The sequence below is a fragment of the Lampris incognitus genome, chromosome 1, assembly GCF_029633865.1.
Source record: "Lampris incognitus isolate fLamInc1 chromosome 1, fLamInc1.hap2, whole genome shotgun sequence".
Classification (NCBI taxonomy): domain Eukaryota; kingdom Metazoa; phylum Chordata; class Actinopteri; order Lampriformes; family Lampridae; genus Lampris; species Lampris incognitus.
This window is the reverse complement of record NC_079211.1, coordinates 80,178,948-80,199,015: the sequence shown is the minus strand read 5'-3', so window position 1 is coordinate 80,199,015 and position 20,068 is coordinate 80,178,948. Positions and strand designations below refer to the sequence as shown.

General features: G+C 44.2%; 1 protein-coding gene across 1 annotated transcript in view; it reads right to left on the bottom strand.

Moving 5' to 3' along the window:
• The window catches only part of LOC130111075 (rap guanine nucleotide exchange factor 1-like), a 572,235-nt gene extending 558,130 nt beyond the window's left edge, over positions 1-14,105 (bottom strand). The window contains exons 1-3 of the mRNA XM_056278100.1: positions 14,058-14,105; positions 13,359-13,540; positions 13,080-13,233 (exon numbers count right to left, since the gene is read on the bottom strand). Of these exons, the coding sequence (XP_056134075.1) occupies positions 13,080-13,233; positions 13,359-13,540; positions 14,058-14,105 (384 nt within the window). The remainder of the gene's footprint in view (positions 1-13,079; positions 13,234-13,358; positions 13,541-14,057) is intronic.
• Positions 14,106-20,068: the final 5,963 nt, after the last annotated feature.

Below are 20,068 nucleotides of genomic sequence, written 5' to 3'. Positions count from 1 at the left end.
ACGGGTCTCTATAATTTACACACTGATACAGGGATTGAAACAGATATCCTGGGACAAAACAAAAACTGCATGGGAGAGAGATTTGGGTGTAGAGCTTTCTGAAGAGGCATGGCGGGACAGCTTAACTTGTATACACACCTCCTCATTGTGTATACAACATGGGTTAATTCAGTTTAAGGTGCTTCACCGTCTTCACTACTCGGGGGACAAGCTTGCCAGAATCTTCCCCACCGCAGACCCTGGCTGTCCGAGGTGCAGCCATAGTCCAGCCTCGGTGGGACACATGTTCTGGGCATGCCCCTCCCTCAACAGTTATTGGGGACAGATATTTAATGTATTCTCACATATCTGTAAACAGACCATAAACCCTGATTTTCATACAGCCATCTTTGGCACACCGCCCCCTAACTGTAAGGTCACAACTTTGCAGGCAAGTGCTCAAGCATTTGCCTCATTACTAGCACGCAGACTTATCCTATTTAACTGGAAGTCGAATACAGCGCCATAATTTTTGCAGTGGCTGAGGGAGGTGCTGTCCTTTTTACCTTTAGAAAAGCTCCGATATAAAATATGTAAAACCCGCAAAAAAATTACTTTGACCTGGAGTCCTTTCATAGACTTTATTGAAGGTTTCCCCTTTTATTGAATGTACTTTTTATTTACCTGGTTGTAACGACAATACTTATAGATATATGTGTACAACTTTATATCGTCTTCAAAAACATGGTAATTATGTGGAATGGAATAAGAAATCCCTGCATAGTCCTTTTTTTCTATTGAGCCTTGGGGGGAGGGGGATTCCTACATGTTTCTTTTTGTTGTTGTTGTTGTTCGTGTGCTTTGTATACCTGTTCCAAAAAAACTTGAAAATTGGAAAATAAAGCTTTCAAAAAAAAAACAGATCTCCCTCCGTCTTGGGAGAGAGATCCTTCCTCTGTTGCTCTCTCTGAGGTTTCTCTCATTTTTTTCTCCCTGTTAAAGGGTTTTTTTTTTTTTTTTTTTTGGGGGGGGGGTTGTTCCTTATCTGATGTGAGGGTCTAAGGACAGGATTTTGTGTTGCTGTAAAGCCCCTTGAGTTAAATTTGTAATTTGTTATATTGGGCTATACAAATAAATTTGACTTGACTTGAGTGTATTAGAGCAACAGCTCAGATTGGACAGCTTGGAGACAAAGCAAGAAAGTCAAGATTGAGATGGTTTGGACATGTGTGGAGGAGAGATGCTGGGCATATTGGGAGAAGGATGCTGAATATGGGGCTGACAGGGAAGAGGAGAAGAGGAAGGCCAAAGAGGAGGTGTTTGGATGTGGTGAGGGAGGACATGCAGGTGGCTGGTGTGACAGAGGAAGATGCAGAGGACAGGAAGAGATGGAAACAGATGATCTGTTGTGGCGCCCCCTAACGGGAGCAGCCGAAAGTAGTAGTGGTAGTAGTAGTAGTAGTAGTAGTAGTAGTAGTAGCTGATAGAGTAGAAGATATTTATAGGGATTTATTTAGGAAAGAACAGATTGATGAAGACAGCATAGGACAAGTGTTTGATAAGGTGAAGACCACGGTAAGTGACAATGATAGAGAAATGTGTAAGGGAGACATAGAGACAGGAGAAATAGAGGCAGAATTAGCAGGGTTAGGTAGGAACAACAGGCCAAGGATAGATGGTTTTATTGGTGAATTTTACAATTTGAAAGTACATGCAGGGAGACCTGCCAGTAAGGAGTTGCAGTAGTCAATGCGTGATACCACAAGAGCCTGTACCAGGAGTCGTGCCGCATGCTCAGACAGGTAGGGTCTAATTTTCCTGATGTTATATGGGGCAAATCGGCACAACTGAGCAATTGAGGCCACGTGAACCTTAAAGGTTAGTTGGTCATCAATCATGACACCAAGGTTTTGGGCAGACTTTGTGGGCATGAGTTAGGTTGATTTGAGCTGGATATTGATCTGTTGTAAGGATGGACTGGCTGGCATGACAAGGAGCTCAGCGTTAGACAGGTTAAGCTGAAGGTGGTGTCAGCGTTAGACAGGTTAAGCTGAAGGTGGTGTTCTTTCATCCATGCAGATATCAGTAAGGCATGACAATATCCATGCCGAGACCTTAAGGTTGTCTTGCGGGAATGATAGGAAGAGGTGGGTATCGACAGCATAGCAATGGTATGAGAAGCCATGGGAGCGGATGATTGTACCAAGTGAGGTAGTGTATATTGAGAAGAGAAGGGGACTGAGCACTGACCCTTGAGGCACCCCTATGGATAAGCCATGTAGTTTGGACACCTCTACCCTTCAAGGTACTCTAAAAGATCTCCCTGAGAGGTAGGCCATGAACCAGTGGAGGGCAGGTGCTGATGTAACCCACATGATTACATGTACCCTGTGATGTATGCAAGTTCCACGAGTTGCCTCTAGGAGGCACACGAGCTACAGAGTTTAAACCATACAAACAACCGTCGACAATAGAGAAGAGAAATACGGATATTTAGAAATACGGACAACTTTGACTATGGATACTTGAATTATTGATATTTGAACTACGGATATTTGAGCTACAGGACATTTGAACTACGACAAAAAAGATCCCTCCCACGAAGCTTCCTTGGTGAGCCGCTAGCCAAAGCTAAAAAGTAAACAGCTTTCTGTGTTCCATGTAATCATAGCCATTTACGTAGGATATCTTGATTTTATCCAAAGACAGATGATCTCCTGTTGAAGGAAGAAGGAAGACTCTTTTCTCTTGTGTTTTGTACGCTGCTGGAATCCTGGTGAGATAAGAGTTTAAAATCTTGAAATCTAAAGACTGACAATTTTCCATTGGTTGCTAAGCTAAGCTAACCCAGCTAAAACGTATATCTATGATCCTTAGCAGTTCCCATATGATTCAGAGCTTTAAAACCAGTCAGGACACCCGGTCCATAGGGTTTATTTGATGTAGGAATGTTAGACATTTTAATATAATAATATGCTTATTGTTAAAAAAAACTGTAAGCTCCAGTTGCCACTAGCCACCGAGCCAACTCGGGCTACATGGCATCCATGGAACCCATAGCAGCCAGCTAGACGTGAATTCACGTTGATAGTGCCGCAGCCTGGCTGCGATGACATTGTTTTTAACTGTTCTTACAGCAATAGGCTGTTGTCATTCAGCCGCAGATTAGTTACATGTAGGAAATGATTTAATTCTGAGAATTGACTCTAGATTTGGGTATTTTTATTTTGTTTGTAATTGTTTGATAGAGATTGCAATTAATAAGGAATCTGTACAATTTTGTGCAGACTGGTTTTTTTAGTACCCCGAACAACCCCCCTCGCTACACCCTTTTGGAACCCTTGGATACCCCCTTTGGATTGCCCCCATCATCGCCCTGGATTTGGATTCATCATCATCGCCTCTACATTAACTTGCCCCTGTGATTGTGGTAGGATCTGGACATTGCACCTTGCACAGATTGGAAGACTGAATCATTCCCCCTTTTCTTTTCTTTATCATTTTCTTTGAGTGCACTCATACTTTATTTTGGATTATTTTCTTTAATTTGTTAGTGTAGAATATGGCTGCATAAGTAATATATTAGAAGGGTATAAAATAGAATATAGATAGATATAGACAATAAATAGAATATTAGGAAGAACTTTTAAAAAGTATAATAGAGTAAAATATATATATATATCACATCTAATTTAGTATTGATATTGAAATAACTTTACTTTGAACTGTTGAAATAAATTGTTTTTTTTATTGTAAACTATACCCACGAGTGTGTGTGTTGTCTTTGGGGTGAGTACTAGAATCTGGTCTAGAAAAAAACCTACACCAATCTCCACTGAACTTAGACATTAGACCGTAAACTGTCCCTGCGCAAGCATAGGCCCATTCCCCTGTCGTGCAGGTTACAGAAAGTTGGCGAGCCAGCCAGGAGATTGGTTAATTAGCGTTTCAGGCCATATACTACCCCACTGACCACACCTCTCTATAAAATACTTGATTATGTATTTTTTTATTTTGAAAATAACACAGTCCATATGGATCTTTGCAATCAGTATAAAGTCCATGGACAAAAGTGCTTATTAGTTGAAGGTGTCAATGAAATGAGCTCTGCCGAAACGATAATAAGCTTCTTCGAACAACATGGGAAGATCTCATCCTGCATCAGAGTTGCCGATGAGCCCAACCAACCTAATGGTAGGGTATTAATAAAATTTGAGTGTGAAAAGTCAATCACCAGGATAACCCCAGATACCCTTGGCCTTATACCTAGCCCTGTTGATCCAACTACTCTATGGAATGTCAGAACAATTAGACAAATATGTCAAGAGGAAATAGGCAAAGACTTAGCCCAGCAATATCTCGAAGAACTCAGCGCTATTGGTGGTAGTGCCATGTCAGGCTATGCCTCCATCTTAGAAAATGAACTGAGACGCATTCGGTCTACAGCATCACAGAAAACTGACAACACGTCTTTACCGGATCACAGCCCTATGCAGGACACTCAGCCTAACATTGATGTTGAGCACATGCCTAGCATGACCCAAGAATGTAACAGACGGCCATCTATATCTGACATTCACCGTGCTCCAACCACACACTCATCCGTGCATAATTCAATGAGCCTTGAAGGAGACATCATTAGTCCCCCGAGTATCCAGAACATAGTAGTAGAACATGTTATTAAGAATGAGTCAACACAACCATACAGTAGCCCAAGTAAAATTCGAACCTTCTCAGGTAGGCTTCCAAAGCCAAATGGGGAAGTAGATTATGAAGCTTGGAGAACTCAAGTTGAGCTGCTTCTAAGTGACACCTATGTCACCGATTCACAAAAAATCAGAAAGGTTCTAGAGAGTTTGGTTGGTCCAGCTTCTGACATGGTGAAACCACTTGGTGTCAATGCAAACCCTGTTGCGTACGTAAACCACATCGAATCAGCCTTTGGAGTCGTAGAAGATGGAGAAGAGCTTTTTGCTGCATTCTTGAGTGCAAACCAGAATTCTGGAGAGAAGCCATCTGATTATTTATTCAGACTTCAGACCCTCCTCACTAAAGTCATCTCTAGAGGGGGAGCTTCACTTGTAGATTCAGAAAGACACTTAATAAGACAGTTCTGCAGAGGATGCTGGGACCACTCATTGATTTTAGGTCTTCAGCTTGAACAGAAAAAAAATAGCCCACCCTCATTTCCTGAATTGCTTCATCAGCTTAGGACAGAAGAAGGCCGTCGTTCAGCTAAACTAGATAGGATGAAGAAACATCTAGGGAGCTCAAAAGCTTCAGTGCATGCCCACACTGTTTATGGAATCGAAGCCCCAGCCGAAAACAAAAATGAAGACACACAGAAACTCCGCGATGAGGTAGCTGAGTTAAAGAAACAAATTGCAACCCTGTCCATCAAGGAAGAACCACAGCCAAACAGAACTCAGATTGAAACCAGCTGCATGGTCACGAATGCCTCCACACCTCGAATTTACACGCCTCGTTTTCCCAAGCCATGGTTCTGCTTTAAATGTGGTGGAGATGGTCACATTGCTGCCCACTGTGTGAGTGCCCCAACCCCGTTCTTGTCCATCAAAAGAACACCGAGCTGAGACAAAAACGTGAAGCTCACAGGAATACGCATACCTTCACCTCCATGCCTTTAAACTAGTAGCAGCTCCTGTTTCGGGACGTTCAGGAGCTAAGTACCAGCATAAGAGTCCCAAACCCATTAATGATATTATGAATAGAACCCGGACAAGAAAAAATAGATACAGACAAAGATACCAAAATAGCCAATCCCTTCCCTGTGAACTTGTAGGGCCACGCTGCGCTGCATCTGTCTCAATTGAAGGAATAGAATGTGAATCAATCCTTGACACCGGTTCCCAAGTAACAACCATTTCAGAGACATTCTACTTGAACCACTTATCGTTCCTCCCCATCCAGCCCATTCAGACTCTTTTCCAGATAGAAGGTGCAGGTGGCCAACATGTTCCTTACCAGGGTTATATCCAAGCCCTCATCTCCTTCCCCAGCAGCATCACTGGCGTAGCTGAACAGGTCTCTTCATTAGTTCTCATTGTGCCAAATTGCCATTTTAACACTCAGATTCCCCTATTGATTGGAACCAATGTCCTTGACAGATTATATGAAGGTGGCATAGAAAGGCATGGAAGAGAATTCTTACAAAGGCCCAATATCAATAGTGACTGTATCTTGCTGTTCCAGCATGTTGCCCTAAGTCATCAGGAAGAGATTTCCGCCAATCATGTTAAGTTGCATGGCCGCCATCCTGTCACCATTCCACCAGGAAGAAAAGTGTCTGTCTTTGGAAATGTCAGAGTGAAGAAATATTTCCCACGTTCCCTTTTCGTGGTCAAATCCCCTGAAACCGTTTCCTTACCTGGTGGAGTGTTCGTTGAAAATTCCTTGATAGAAACTCCACTTCGATCTTTAAACAAGATTCCTGTCATTCTCAGAAATGTGACTGATCGTAGTGTCACACTGCATCCAAGGCAGGTGATAGCTGAAATGATGGTAGCACAGTATGTGATGCCGTCTGAATCCCAAAATATGACTGTGCCTGACATCCCTCAGTCTCAGAGTAACACCACCAACTTTGATTTGGAAGATTCCCCCATTCCAGAAGAGTGGAAAAAACGGATCACACACCAGCTGAACAGCATGCCAGAGGTGTTTGCTGTTGATGACTTGTCTCATGGTCATACGACTGCAGTAAAACATTGCATCCAACTCCAGGATGAGGCCCCTTTTAGAGAGCGACCCAGACCCATTCATCCCTCTGACAGAGAAGCTGTCAAACAACATCTAAGAGAGCTGCTAGACGCTGGAATTATTCGCGAGTCAGAGTCTCCATTTGCTTCCCCCATTGTAGTTGTCAAGAAGAAGAATGGTGCAATAAGACTCTGCATAGATTTCAGGAAGCTGAACATGAGAACGAGCAAAGATGCCTATGCTCTCCCCAACATCGAAGACACCTTCTCTGCTCTTAGTGGAGCCAAATGGTTTTCTGTCATGGATCTGAAGTCAGGGTACTATCAAGTAGAAGTTGCAGAGGAAGATAAGCACAAGATCGCTTTTGTCTGCCCTCTAGGCTTCTATGAGTTTAATCGTATGCCCCAAGGTGTGACAAATGCACCAAGCACCTTTCAGAGACTGATGGAGAAATGTGTTGGAGACCTGCATCTCAATGAAGTACTAGTATTTCTGGATGACCTGATTGTCTTCTCTGACACACTAGAAGAGCACGAGGCCAGATTGATGAAAGTGTTGAACCGGCTCAAAGACTATGGCCTAAAGTTGTCCCCTGAAAAATGCCATTTTTTCCAGACTTCTGTTAAATACCTTGGCCATGTTGTAGATGCCAATGGAGTCCACACAGATCCAAGCAAAGTCTCTGCTTTGAGAGAATGGCCTCAACCCACCAACAGAAAAGAGCTCAAATGCTTCCTAGGATTTGCTGGATATTACCGACGTTTTGTGGAAGGGTACTCTAAAATAGCAAAGCCATTGAATGCTCTAACTGCTGGCTATGTTGCTCCAAGGAAAAGAGGGAAGATTTACAAGAAGGACAGGGTCAAGACTTCCATCAATCCCACCTTACCTTTTGGAAATGAGTGGACTGAAGAGTGTGACGTTGCTTTTAGAACTCTCATAGATAAATTGACTTCGGCCCCTGTTCTTGCCTTCGCCAATCCCAATCTTCCTTACGTCCTGCATACTGATGCCAGCCGTGATGGTCTCGGTGCTGCGCTCTATCAGGAACACGATGGGAAGCTGAGGGTTGTAGCTTATGCCAGCAGAGGACTATCCAGAAGTGAACAAAACTATCCTGCCCACAAGCAAGAGTACCTCGCCTTGAAATGGGCCATCTGTGAGAAATTCCATGATTACCTCTATGGAACAGAATTTCAGGTTTTAACAGACAATAACCCCCTAACTTATGTGTTGACCGCAGCAAAGCTTGATGCAGCAGGACATCGCTGGTTAGCCGCTCTGTCAACCTACAGATTCACCATAAAGTATAGGGCTGGGATCAGCAATCAAGATGCCGATGGGTTGTCCAGAAGACCTCAGAGTCCGTCAGAAGAAGATGAGGAGTTCAAGCAGGAGAAAGCGAGGATAGAAGAGCTGAAGCAAAGGGTTTTGGATGGAGAAAGCAAAACTGTTTCTGGTGACATGCTGTCTGCTTTATGTCAACGCCACTCTGTGACCACTTTGGCTGACTATTTGCAGCCAGAACTCCCCATTCTTGCTGAATCCTTAGCTTTAGATGCTTCTGCCATCCCTGATGACTTTGTGTTCTCTGGACAAGGCACCCTCCCTGGAATGACTCACAATGACTGGTATCAGTCTCAAAGACAGGATCCATCTATCAGACGTGTGATCGGTTTCATTCAAGGAAACCGAAAACCCACTTTTCAAGAGATGTCCTCTGAACTGTCAGAAGTCAAGCTGCTCCTTAGAGAATGGAATAGACTAGAGCTTATAGATGGAGTACTGTTCAGGGAATGTCTTGATCGTGGGAATCAGATCTATCAGCTGGTGCTGCCTAGTAGCCACAGAGAAAGAGCATTGCAAGGCCTTCATGATGAAGTCGGCCATCTTGGCGCTCAGCGTGTCCTTCATCTTGTTCGTTCCAGATTTTTCTGGCCAAAGATGTTTCAGTCTGTTGAACAGAAGTGTAGGACTTGTGAAAGATGCGTGAGGCGGAAAGCCAATTCTCAGCATGCTGCTCATATGGAGAATATACAGACCAGTTATCCCCTTGAACTGGTGTGTATGGATTACCTCTGTATTGAGCCTGATAGTAAGGACACTAGAAACATCCTCGTCATCACGGATCACTTCACCAAGTTTGCCGTTGCCATCCCAACGAAAGACCAAAAGGCGAATACGGTTGCCAAAACACTGTGGGAAAACTTCATTGTACAGTATGGTTTTCCAAGTCGCCTTCTCAGTGACCAGGGGAGAGATTTTGAATCCCACACCATCAAGGAGTTGTGCTGTCTGATTGGAACCGAAAAGATCAGAACCACGCCATACCATCCACGTGGAAACCCTGTCGAGAGATTTAACAGGACCCTTCTCAGCATGCTTGGGACACTAGAAGACAAGGATAAATATCATTGGAGGGACTTTGTCAAACCGCTAGTCCATGCATACAATTGCACGAAAAATGACACCACAGGCTACTCTCCATATGAATTGTTGTTTGGTAGGCAGCCAAGACTACCCACTGATCTGGTTCTAGGCCTTACACCAGACCAAATTGGATTCAAGTCGCATTCGGAGTATGTTAAACATCTTCGACAGTGCCTCCAAGACAGCTATGCACTTGCTTCTGAAAGCTCTAAGAAGATGGGAGAGAAGAATAAAGCCAGGTTTGATAAAAAGATCAGAGCCGCAGAACTTGTTCCCGGAGATAGAGTCCTGGTGAAGAATGTCAATTTAGGAGGAAAACATAAACTTGCGGACAGATGGGAAAAGGAAGTCCATACTGTGGTGAAGAGGATGGGAGATGGCCCAGTGTATGTCGTCAAGCAAGAACAGGGTGAAGGTCCACACTGCACCCTTCACAGAGACCTTCTTCTGCCCTGCGGCTTTCTACCTGTTACAGATAAAGTCTCAGAACCTGAAACAAACTTACCAACAAGGAGGCTGAGACGCAGGGAAGCAGTCTCGCAGCAGACCAGGCATGACAATATTGTTGACCCAGATATGCCCAGCAGTGACGAGGATGAGGATTGCTATCCACAGATCTCCACAAGGTTTCCCCAAAGCATTAGGACAACCACACAGGCCACCCCTCTAGCACGTGCCACGGAACTGTTGAACCCAGTCGGGTTGAATCCAAGTCCGTCGGAGTTCTCCCAATCTGATAGTCCACTCCTTAGTGAAGTACCCCATACCCCTGAGTCTGTTCACAATCAGTTACTTGAAAAGAAACCAATTGGGCGTGAGACAGAAGTAGTCACAGATGAATTCTCTCAACCTGTTCGAAGACACTTACCTGAGGGAGACCCCGCATCATCTACAACTGTTGTACCTCAATTTGGACCTATTGAAGGACGTTCACCTGAAAACAACCCACTTGAACCCGAGAGTGCACCGCCCACTGGTGTGACAGGCCAGGCTGACCTGTCTGACGGAAACCCGTCTGAGAGCGAACCGATCAGAAGATCTATCAGAGAAAGACATCCCCAAAAGAGACTCTGTTATGGTGAACTAGGAAGACCTTTAGTCCTAGCCATGGCCTCATTTTTCGAAAGTTTGGGCAGAAATGTCCCTGATTCTTCTAGAGTGCCCTCTGCAAGACCATACAGTGTTTAGACGCATGCAGAGACTGATGCGGTTTAGAGGGGGAGAATGTAACCCACATGATTACATGTACCCTGTGATGTATGTAAGTTCCACGAGTTTCCTCTAGGAGGCACACGAGCTACAGAGTTTAAACCATACAAACAACCGTCGACAATAGAGAAGAGAAATACGGATAATTAGAAATACGGACAACTTTGACTATGGATACTTGAATTATTGATATTTGAACTACGGATATTTGAGCTACAGGACATTTGAACTACGACAAAAAAGATCCCTCCCACGAAGCTTCCTTGGTGAGCCGCTAGCCAAAGCTAAAAAGTAAACAGCTTTCTGTGTTCCATGTAATCATAGCCATTTACGTAGGATATCTTGATTTTATCCAAAGACAGATGATCTCCTGTTGAAGGAAGAAGGAATACTCTTTTCTCTTGTGTTTTGTACGCTGCTGGAATCCTGGTGAGATAAGAGTTTAAAATCTTGAAATCTAAAGACTGACAATTTTCCATTGGTTGCTAAGCTAAGCTAACCCAGCTAAAACGTATATCTATGATCCTTAGCAGTTCCCATATGATTCAGAGCTTTAAAACCAGTCAAGACACCCGGTCCATAGGGTTTATTTGATGTAGGAATGTTAGACATTTTAATATAATAATATGCTTGTTGTTAAAAAAAACTGTAAGCTCCAGTTGCCACTAGCCACCGAGCCAACTCGGGCTACATGGCATCCATGGAACCCATAGCAGCCAGCTAGACGTGAATTCACGTTGATAGTGCCGCAGCCTGGCTGCGATGACATTGTTTTTAACTGTTCTTACAGCAATAGGCTGTTGTCATTCAGCCGCAGATTAGTTACATGTAGGAAATGATTTAATTCTGAGAATTGACTCTAGATTTGGGTATTTTTATTTTGTTTGTAATTGTTTGATAGAGATTGCAATTAATAAGGAATCTGTACAATTTTGTGCAGACTGGTTTTTTTAGTACCCCGAACAACCCCCCTCGCTACACCCTTTTGGAACCCTTGGATACCCCCTTTGGATTGCCCCCATCATCGCCCTGGATTTGGATTCATCATCATCGCCTCTACATTAACTTGCCCCTGTGATTGTGGTAGGATCTGGACATTGCACCTTGCACAGATTGGAAGACTGAATCATTCCCCCTTTTCTTTTCTTTATTATTTTCTTTGAGTGCACTCATACTTTATTTTGGATTATTTTCTTTAATTTGTTAGTGTAGAATATGGCTGCATAAGTAATATATTAGAAGGGTATAAAATAGAATATAGATAGATATAGACAATAAATAGAATATTAGGAAGAACTTTTAAAAAGTATAATAGAGTAAAATATATATATATATAACACATCTAATTTAGTATTGATATTGAAATAACTTTACTTTGAACTGTTGAAATAAATTGTTTTTTTTATTGTAAACTATACCCACGAGTGTGTGTGTTGTCTTTGGGGTGAGTACTAGAATCTGGTCTAGAAAAAACCTACACCAATCTCCACTGAACTTAGACATTAGACCGTAAACTGTCCCTGCGCAAGCATAGGCCCATTCCCCTGTCGTGCAGGTTACACTGAGATACCAAGCTTAGTTGGTGTGGAGAGGAGGATTTGGTGGGCAACTGTGTCAAAGGCAGCAGACAGATCTAGCATCAACAAAGCTGAGGACTGACCAGCAGCTCTAGCCAAATGCAATGATTCTATTACCGACAGGAGTGCAGTCTCGGTAGAGTTATCACACTTGTACAGATTGTTCTCAGAAAGGAATTTAGAGACTTGGTTAAAGACCGTACACTCAAGTATTTGTGATAGAAAGGGTAGGAGTGAAACCGGTCTGTAGTTTTCAATCTGGGCTGGGTTGAGTGTAGTTTTTTTTTAGCAGTGGGGTGACCCAAGCTTGCTTAAATGCATTGGGGAACACAACCGTTGTAAGTGAGGAGTTGATGATGTGTGTGACTGTGGGATTAAGTGTGGGGGAAATGCTCTGTAGGAGGTTGGATGGTATCGGGTCCAGCAGACAGGTCGTGGGATGAGAGTCCAGCAGAAGCTTGGAGACTTCCTCCTCGGTCAGGGGGGAGAATGGGGTGAGTGAGGCACTGTTAGCTGGCAGCGGCAGACAGCGTTGGTCAGGCTCAGAGAACTGGTTACTGATGGCAGAAACCTTATTAGTAAAGTATGAGGCGAACATGTCAGGAGTGAGCAGAGTGGAGGTCAGAGGAGGAGGCAGCTTGAGGAGTGAGTTAAAAGCAAAAAACGTTTTCGAGCATCAGTGGCACCACAGATCTTGTTCTGACAGTAAGTGGTGTTAGCTGTTTTTAAGCTGGAGGAAAATTATGCTAGGAGACACTGATAGTCACTGAGGTCAGTGGACTCTGGTTTTACACAATTTTCTCTCTGCCACTCTGAGCCCTGCCCTTTGTTCTCTGATGACTTCCGTCAGCCATGGACTGGGGCAGGGGGTGTTACGAGCAGGTCGGGATGCTAGACGGCAGAGATTAAGAGAGGAGACTAGTGAGGAACAGCGTGTGTCTGTAGCCTCGTTGACAGGGAATGAAGAGAATTAATTATGGAGGGGGCATGGAAGCCAAGTAGTGTGTGTGCGAGCCTCACAACGGGATGTTCTGATGACCATACTGAAGCTTGTGACATGTCTGCTCTTTTCTTTTTAAGCTCCTACAGAGAGCTCTGCTCTCCTCATCACAACTATTTTTGAAATATGGCCCATAGGAGTGTATTATGGGATGCTAACATTACCTTGGTTCCATCCAGCACAGCCCGGATCACCGTGGTCACAGTCGCTATGGCCTCCTTGTCCTGCTGGATGCCCTGCAGCATGACCTGATCAGCCCAGTGAATCAGCTGAGCCAGAGAGCCAAAAAGACCAGAGAGACAGGAGGAAACTGTCTTACTGTCAAAAGGAGAAGACAAGAGAGGAGTTATGAAGGTCTGATGTAAGGTCATTTACTAACAGTATGACTCTGATTAGCGTCAGGAGTTGGGATGAAATGTGAAAAGTCAAAGAATATTTCTTACCTACGCTGGATGCGTGGTTCTAGCTGGACCAAGGCATGCACTGCCTCCAGGACCTGACCTGCTGACCCACACAGCAGACCGCTGACCACATGCTGGTCCACAACCAGCTTATCTACCAAGGTTTTAAAATACTGTAGAGCGCTGACCACTGCTCTCTCCTGCTCAACTAACACACACACTGACTGCACACACGCACACACACACACACACACACACACACACACACACACACACACACACACACAGAGTAACACTTGTTTAAAAAGTGCCATGTCAGATGGAGGAGCTGCATAGTCTTCCTCAGAATGGACAGATGAGGTCACATTATTTGGTCTCATACTGTCATAGTGCTGATGGCTGCACGCCTTCTGAGCTGGATGGATTACTGAATGTGTTCACATGCAGATGAGGAGTGTGATGATGAGGAGTTGTCAGATTAAGCCAGTATTTTGATAACTGTGCTGCCCTGGATCTTGGTAATGCGGTTATTATTCTACATGATTCTTCGTATAAGCGGAGGGAAGCGGTTAGCAGTTGATAACTACGTAGTAACCGCTTCCTTCCATCTATCCATCCTTCAACCTGTGGATTTGTGTCACTTTAATCTATACACAGATTAATTCTGGTGTTACGACAGAACCAGCTGACAACATAACAAGTGGAAACACACAACATCACCATCAGGTTGTGTTTTTGTACCAGGGTGATGAAGAAGTGCAGAGAATTCTTCATCACCCTGGCAGCCATGTTTGTTGTCATCCAGGATGTGTGACTTCCCTCCAACGTGTGCAGTTTCAAAAACTGACACAAATCACAGCAAGACGTTCATGCACATCACAAAGACCAACAGACTGGTCCAAAATCCAACCACCATAAATCAAGTTCTGTATACGTCAGTTAGACCTCACCCTGGTTTTGTAAATCAGATGAAGGCATGCACATGACTTCCAGTAATCACATCATGATGCCAGTCAGGATCAGATCAGCAGTTAAACCTGCATGTAGGGGGCGCTGCTGAGCAGGCTTGCTGTATGACGTGTTTTGCAGGTGCTCCGCCGAAATGTGACTTAATCTATACTTTTTTGCATTATTTTACACTTTTGTAGCTTTTGGAGCTTTACTTTTGCAGCTACTTGCTTTAAGTGACATTGTTTTCCAGCTGAGGACGATCTATGATGGCAAACAGAGGGAAAGCCGACGCTCCCGAACCAGGCCGCGGTAACAGGCCTCGGCCTTCTCCTGAGCCAGAGCCCCAGCAGCAGCAGCAGCAGCCAGATGCTAATGAAGCCCTGCTCCCGAACCAGGCCGCGGCAACAGGCCTCGGCCTTCTCCTGAGCCAGAGCCCCAGCAGCAGCAGCAGCAGCAGCCATATGCTAATGAAGCCCTGCTCCCAAACCAGGCCGCGGCAACAGGCCTCGGCCTTCTCCTGAGCCAGAGCCCCAGCAGCAGCAGCCAGATGCTAATGAAGCCCTGCTCCCGAACCAGGCCGCGGCAACAGGCCTCAGCCTTCTCTTGAGCCAGAGCCCCAGCAGCAGCAGCCAGATGCTAATGAAGCCCTGCTCCCGAACCGGGCCGCGGCAACAGGCCTCGGCCTTCTCCTGAGCCAGAGCCCCAGCAGCAGCAGCAGCAGCCAGATGCTAATGAAGCCCTGCTCCCGAACCAGGCCGCGGCAACAGGCCTCGGCCTTCTCCTGAGCCAGAGCCCCAGCAGCAGCAGCAGCAGCGGCAGCAGCCAGATGCTAACGAAGCCCTGCTAATGAATATGAGGCAGGTGATGGACGAAATGCGCTCCGATGTCATCAGTAACGGTGACTCTATCGTCTCGGGTGGTGTCAAAAGAGAGGTTACGGCGGCTCTGGAGTCACCTGACACTAAACTGGCCTCTCAGACTGAGACTAGAACGGACCTCGAGAGCTCGGCTAACGACCACCATAGCAGGCTAGCCGACCTTCCAGCTAATGTTAGCACGCTTAGCACCCTGGTCGGCTCTCTCTCGCCAGGAAAGGCGCGGACCTGGAGGGGCGGTCAGGATGGAATAATGCACGCCTGGTGGGCCTGTCTGAGGGTCTGGAAGGCCAGCGACCCACCGAGTTTACTGCCCAACTCTTGCAAGACCTATTGGGACTTGATGACAAAGCTGGACTGGATCGGGCCCATCGTACCCTCCGTGCAAGGCCCAAGGATGGAGAACCTCCACGTCCGCTTGTTATTCGGGTTAACCTGTTCCAAGTTCGGAACCAGATTCTGCGACGTGCCGGGGAAGCCTCTCCTCTCTCCTACAATGGCGGCAGGATCTGGATTTCCCCGGATTTCCCTCCAGCGGTGGCCAAGAGAGTGAAGAAGGAGCTCCACTCTTGCCCAAACATCAAGTCTGGTCTTCTCTACATTACCTTACCCAGCGGACAAGCTCACAGCTCTGATCACCCTGCTTTGGCATCAGACTTTGTTGAGAAGAACATTAAAAAGGTTGTCGATCCTGATGCAGTTTAGCTGACATGCTAACTGGCTAGCTGGCTAGCCGCTACTGCCAGGCGATAAGACTACATTTCCCATAGTGCCTTGCTTCAGGGACGTTAGATTGCCTACGGTTAGAGTCCAGTCTATGCTAGAGACTGATGTTACCACTGTTTTCTGTTCACTTTTTGCTGTTTTTTTTAAAAATCTTAAGTTGTTTACAGTTAAAACGTGAATACACGTTTGCTGTTTAATTATGCATGAATACTTCAACTTCGAAGTTTTAACAACAGGAGTCACTTTCATGTTAAGCTTGTTTGATGCTGCAAATTCATGCTGCTTGTCTACTTTTTCTAGGGTGGAATAGTTACATGTAGCTGCTTAGACCTACATATTTACATTATTAGGCTATAAGCCTGTTTATTATTGTATATTTTTATTGTTTCCTTAAAATGTCACATTTTCTTTGTGGATGCTGAGTAGTGTTTGGTGGGTTTTTATCAGAGCTGCTAGGAGGCGTGATAGTTTGTGTGTTTTTTGGGGTCAAGTTGCGCGCATCCCGTTTGGGGGGATGCTTCTGCCAGTGGGTGGGTGGAAGGGCTTTTGGTTTTGGTTCGGTTTTGTTTTTCATTTTTGTTCTTGGTCCTCTTTTTTCTTTTTTCCCATCAGTCAGGCATTTGTTTTCAGTGTTATGCTCCACTACTGTCGCGCCGCCCTTGTATATAGCACTGTATATGCTTAGTCATGTCTCATACTAATTTAAAAGTGCCTTCATATATGGGGGGGGGCATTAAATTCGTTAGTTTTAACTGTAAAGGACTCAATAACCCCATAAAACGTAGCAAGGTGTTGCATCATCTTCACACTCTTGGTGCTCAGGTGATCTTTTTACAAGAAACCCATCTTAAAGCTTCTGATCATGCCAGATTGAAAAGGGGATGGGTGGGTCAGATGTACCATTCCACATTCCAGGGCAAATCACGGGGGGTTGCCATTCTGCTGCACAAATCTGTTCCATTTATTTATTCATCTGTTATATCTGATCCAAATGGTAGATTCGTTATTGTTACTGGCCAAATACATAACACTCACTTGATTTTGGCAAATGTATATGCTCCAAATTATGACGACGAGGCCTTTTTTAAACGTCTCTTCTCAACTCTCCCTGATATGTCCTCACACTGTTTGATTTTAGGAGGTGACTTTAATTGCTGGCTCAATCCTCAGTTGGACTGCTCCTCCTCTAAGGTTTGCTCACCTTCGAAATCTGCCAAAGTAATCCAGTCTTTCATGGAAGAGTTTGCAGTTTCTGATGCCTGGCGCCTTTTCAACCCATCTAAAAGGGAATATTCTTTCTTCTCCCATGTGCATCACACTTTCACCCCTATTGACTTTTTCTTGGTTGATAATAGACTACTTTCATCGGTGTCAGACTGTAAATACAATGCTATTGTCATATCTGACCATGCTCCAATCTCAATGAACATTTTTTTAAAAACAGCTTTTCAGCAATTGTCAGACAAATTTTCACTTCCTAAGCAACATTTTTTCAGATATCTGCAGGTCTGGAGCTTTGCTTCATAACATGTTTCCCATGTTTCCCCACCTACCTAATGATTCTGTTCTAGATAGTTTCCTGACACCAATCCCAACCTTAAAAGGCTCCATCTCATATATTTATAACCAAATTTATCTTTTACGTCCGGACTCCTTAAATTCCATTAAGATGTTATGGGAGAAGGATTTGGGGGAGGCAATATCAGAGGAAATTTGGGCGGAGATTTTAAAACGAGTCCATAAATCCTCTATTTGCGCCAGGCATAGCCTTATTCAGTGTAAATTGGTTCATCACACCTATTATACTAATGCCCGTTTGTCAAAGTTCTATGATGGGGTGTCCCCTGCATGCAGCAGATGCCAGCATTCACCTGCGGATCTTATACATATGTTCTGGCCTTGCCCATCTTTGCAAAAATATTGGACAGAAGTTTTTAATATAATTTCTGTGATAAGTGGGGAAAACGTTGAGCCTGGCGCTTTTGGTGCGTTGTTTGGAGTCTTTCCTATGTTACCAACTCTCTCTGCAGTTAAAAAAGACCTCCTCGCTTTTACCACATTTTTGGCCAGGAGACTAATAGTAATTAAATGGAAGTCACAGGTGTCACCTTCTCATATTCTCTGGGCTCGAGACGTTCTCTATTTTCTTAAATTAGAAAAACTTCGACTTTCACTGAGTGGTTCTGCTGATAAATTCCAGAAATTATGGGGTCAATTTTTTCAATTTATTAATCACATAAGTTTCCCGTTATCCCGGACTGATAAACGTGTTTATGGTTTACAGGGCTACTGATGCTGGGCAGCGTGCAGTTTAACTGCTGTTATACCAATGTATTGTGGCGTGCGTGGGTGGGTGGGTGGGCGCGGTGGTCCTTGGCTGGTGGGTCGGGCCCTTTAGTCGGGGCGCTGGCCCGGGTCTCCCGCTCCGCGGGCGGCAACGTTGGCCGGTCGGCTGGGGGGTCCGGCCCGTTGGTCGGGGGCCGGCGTGTCTGCTTGTCTGTGCGCGTTACGGTATTGTCTAGTGGGGACACCACTAGACAATGACTGACTGATGTTTTGTTTTTGAGTTTTTTGTTTTTGTTTTTCTTTCCTTCTTTTTCTCCCTCCTCTCTCTTTTAGCTGCGTTTTTGTTTTGTCTTAATTTTTTTTTCTTCCTTTTTTATTGTTATTTTCAGTTTATTTTCTGAGGCAGTAATGCTGTTTTTGTGTATAACATTTTTGATTGTCACTTTTTTACAGTATTTTGATAATAGAGAAGTTTATCGTATATGTACATATAAGATGGCACACTTGTATTTTCATGTAAAACTTAATAAACAAAGTTTTAAAAAAAAACCTGCATGTAAACACAGCCATCATGAACAGGTCTTACAGTCTCTAGCATTCATCTTCATAGATGTTCCGCTAGCAAGAACAGAAGAGGAACAGTAGCATAAATCCAAAGATGAGAAAGTGGTTCTGGGTTATAGAGCATGTTCCTGGTGTGGATGGACTCCTTTTCCTTTAACAGTTAAACATGACTATTTTACAAAATGCGGTTTGTTTCATTTTAACTGTCTAAAATCTATACAAGATTATAGAGATAGATTATTGACAAAGCCCCCTGGGGCAAATTTGTGATATTGGGCTATGCAAACAAAACTGACTTGAAGTAAAAGCAAATCAGAGCAGCTGAAAAAGGGAACTGCATCAACATCAGCAATGGTTCCAGCTAAGAAAACAAACAAACCGTTACGAAAGAGAGACCTTTAAGTCTTTGTGTTAAAAGTGGGAGAAGAAAACCAGGAGAACACGAGAGAACATGAGGAAACCAGGAGAACACCAAGACAACATGAGGAAAATCAGGTGAACACCAAGAGAACATGAGGAAAATCAGGAGAACATGAAGAAAATCAGGAGAACACCAAGAAAACATGAGGAAAATCAGGAGAACACAGAGAACATGAAGAAAACATGAGAACACCGAGAGAACACGAGGAAAACATGAGAACACCGAGAGAACATGAGGAGAACACAGAGAAAACATGACGGAAACCAGGAGAACACCGAGATGACATAAGGAAAACCGAGAGAACATGAGGAAAACATGAGAACTCCGAGAGAACATGAGGAAAGAACACAGAGAGAAAATAAGGAAAACCTGGACCAGGAGAACACCGAAAGAACATGAGGAGAACACCGAGAGCACATGAGGAAAACATGAGAACACCGAGAGAACATGAGGAAAACATGAGAACACTGAGAGAACATGAGGAAAACCAGGAGAACACCGAGAGAACATGAGGAGAACACAGGGAGAACATAAGGAAAACCAGGAGAACACCGAAAGAACATAAGGAAAACCAGGAGAACACCGAGAGCACTTGAGGAATAAATGAGGAGAACACCAAGAGAACATGCGGAGAACATGATGAGAACACAATCAATCAATCATATTGAACATGTTAAAGAAAACATGTAAGTAATAAAAAACAAACAAATCCTCAGCAACGTATAAGCGACAAATAAGCAACTTGAATACCGATCATGTTCAAAAGGGGTAAGAAGAAGTTTAGAACTTTTCTAGTCCTACTCGCTTGCACTATATATGCATGTCAGGGTCTGTCATGTGTCAGTTTCCCGTTTTATTTTGATAGTCTTGTCTCTGGGTTCACGTCCTGTTCCCCATGTGATTACCTGTGCCCGCCCTTATGTGTTTCA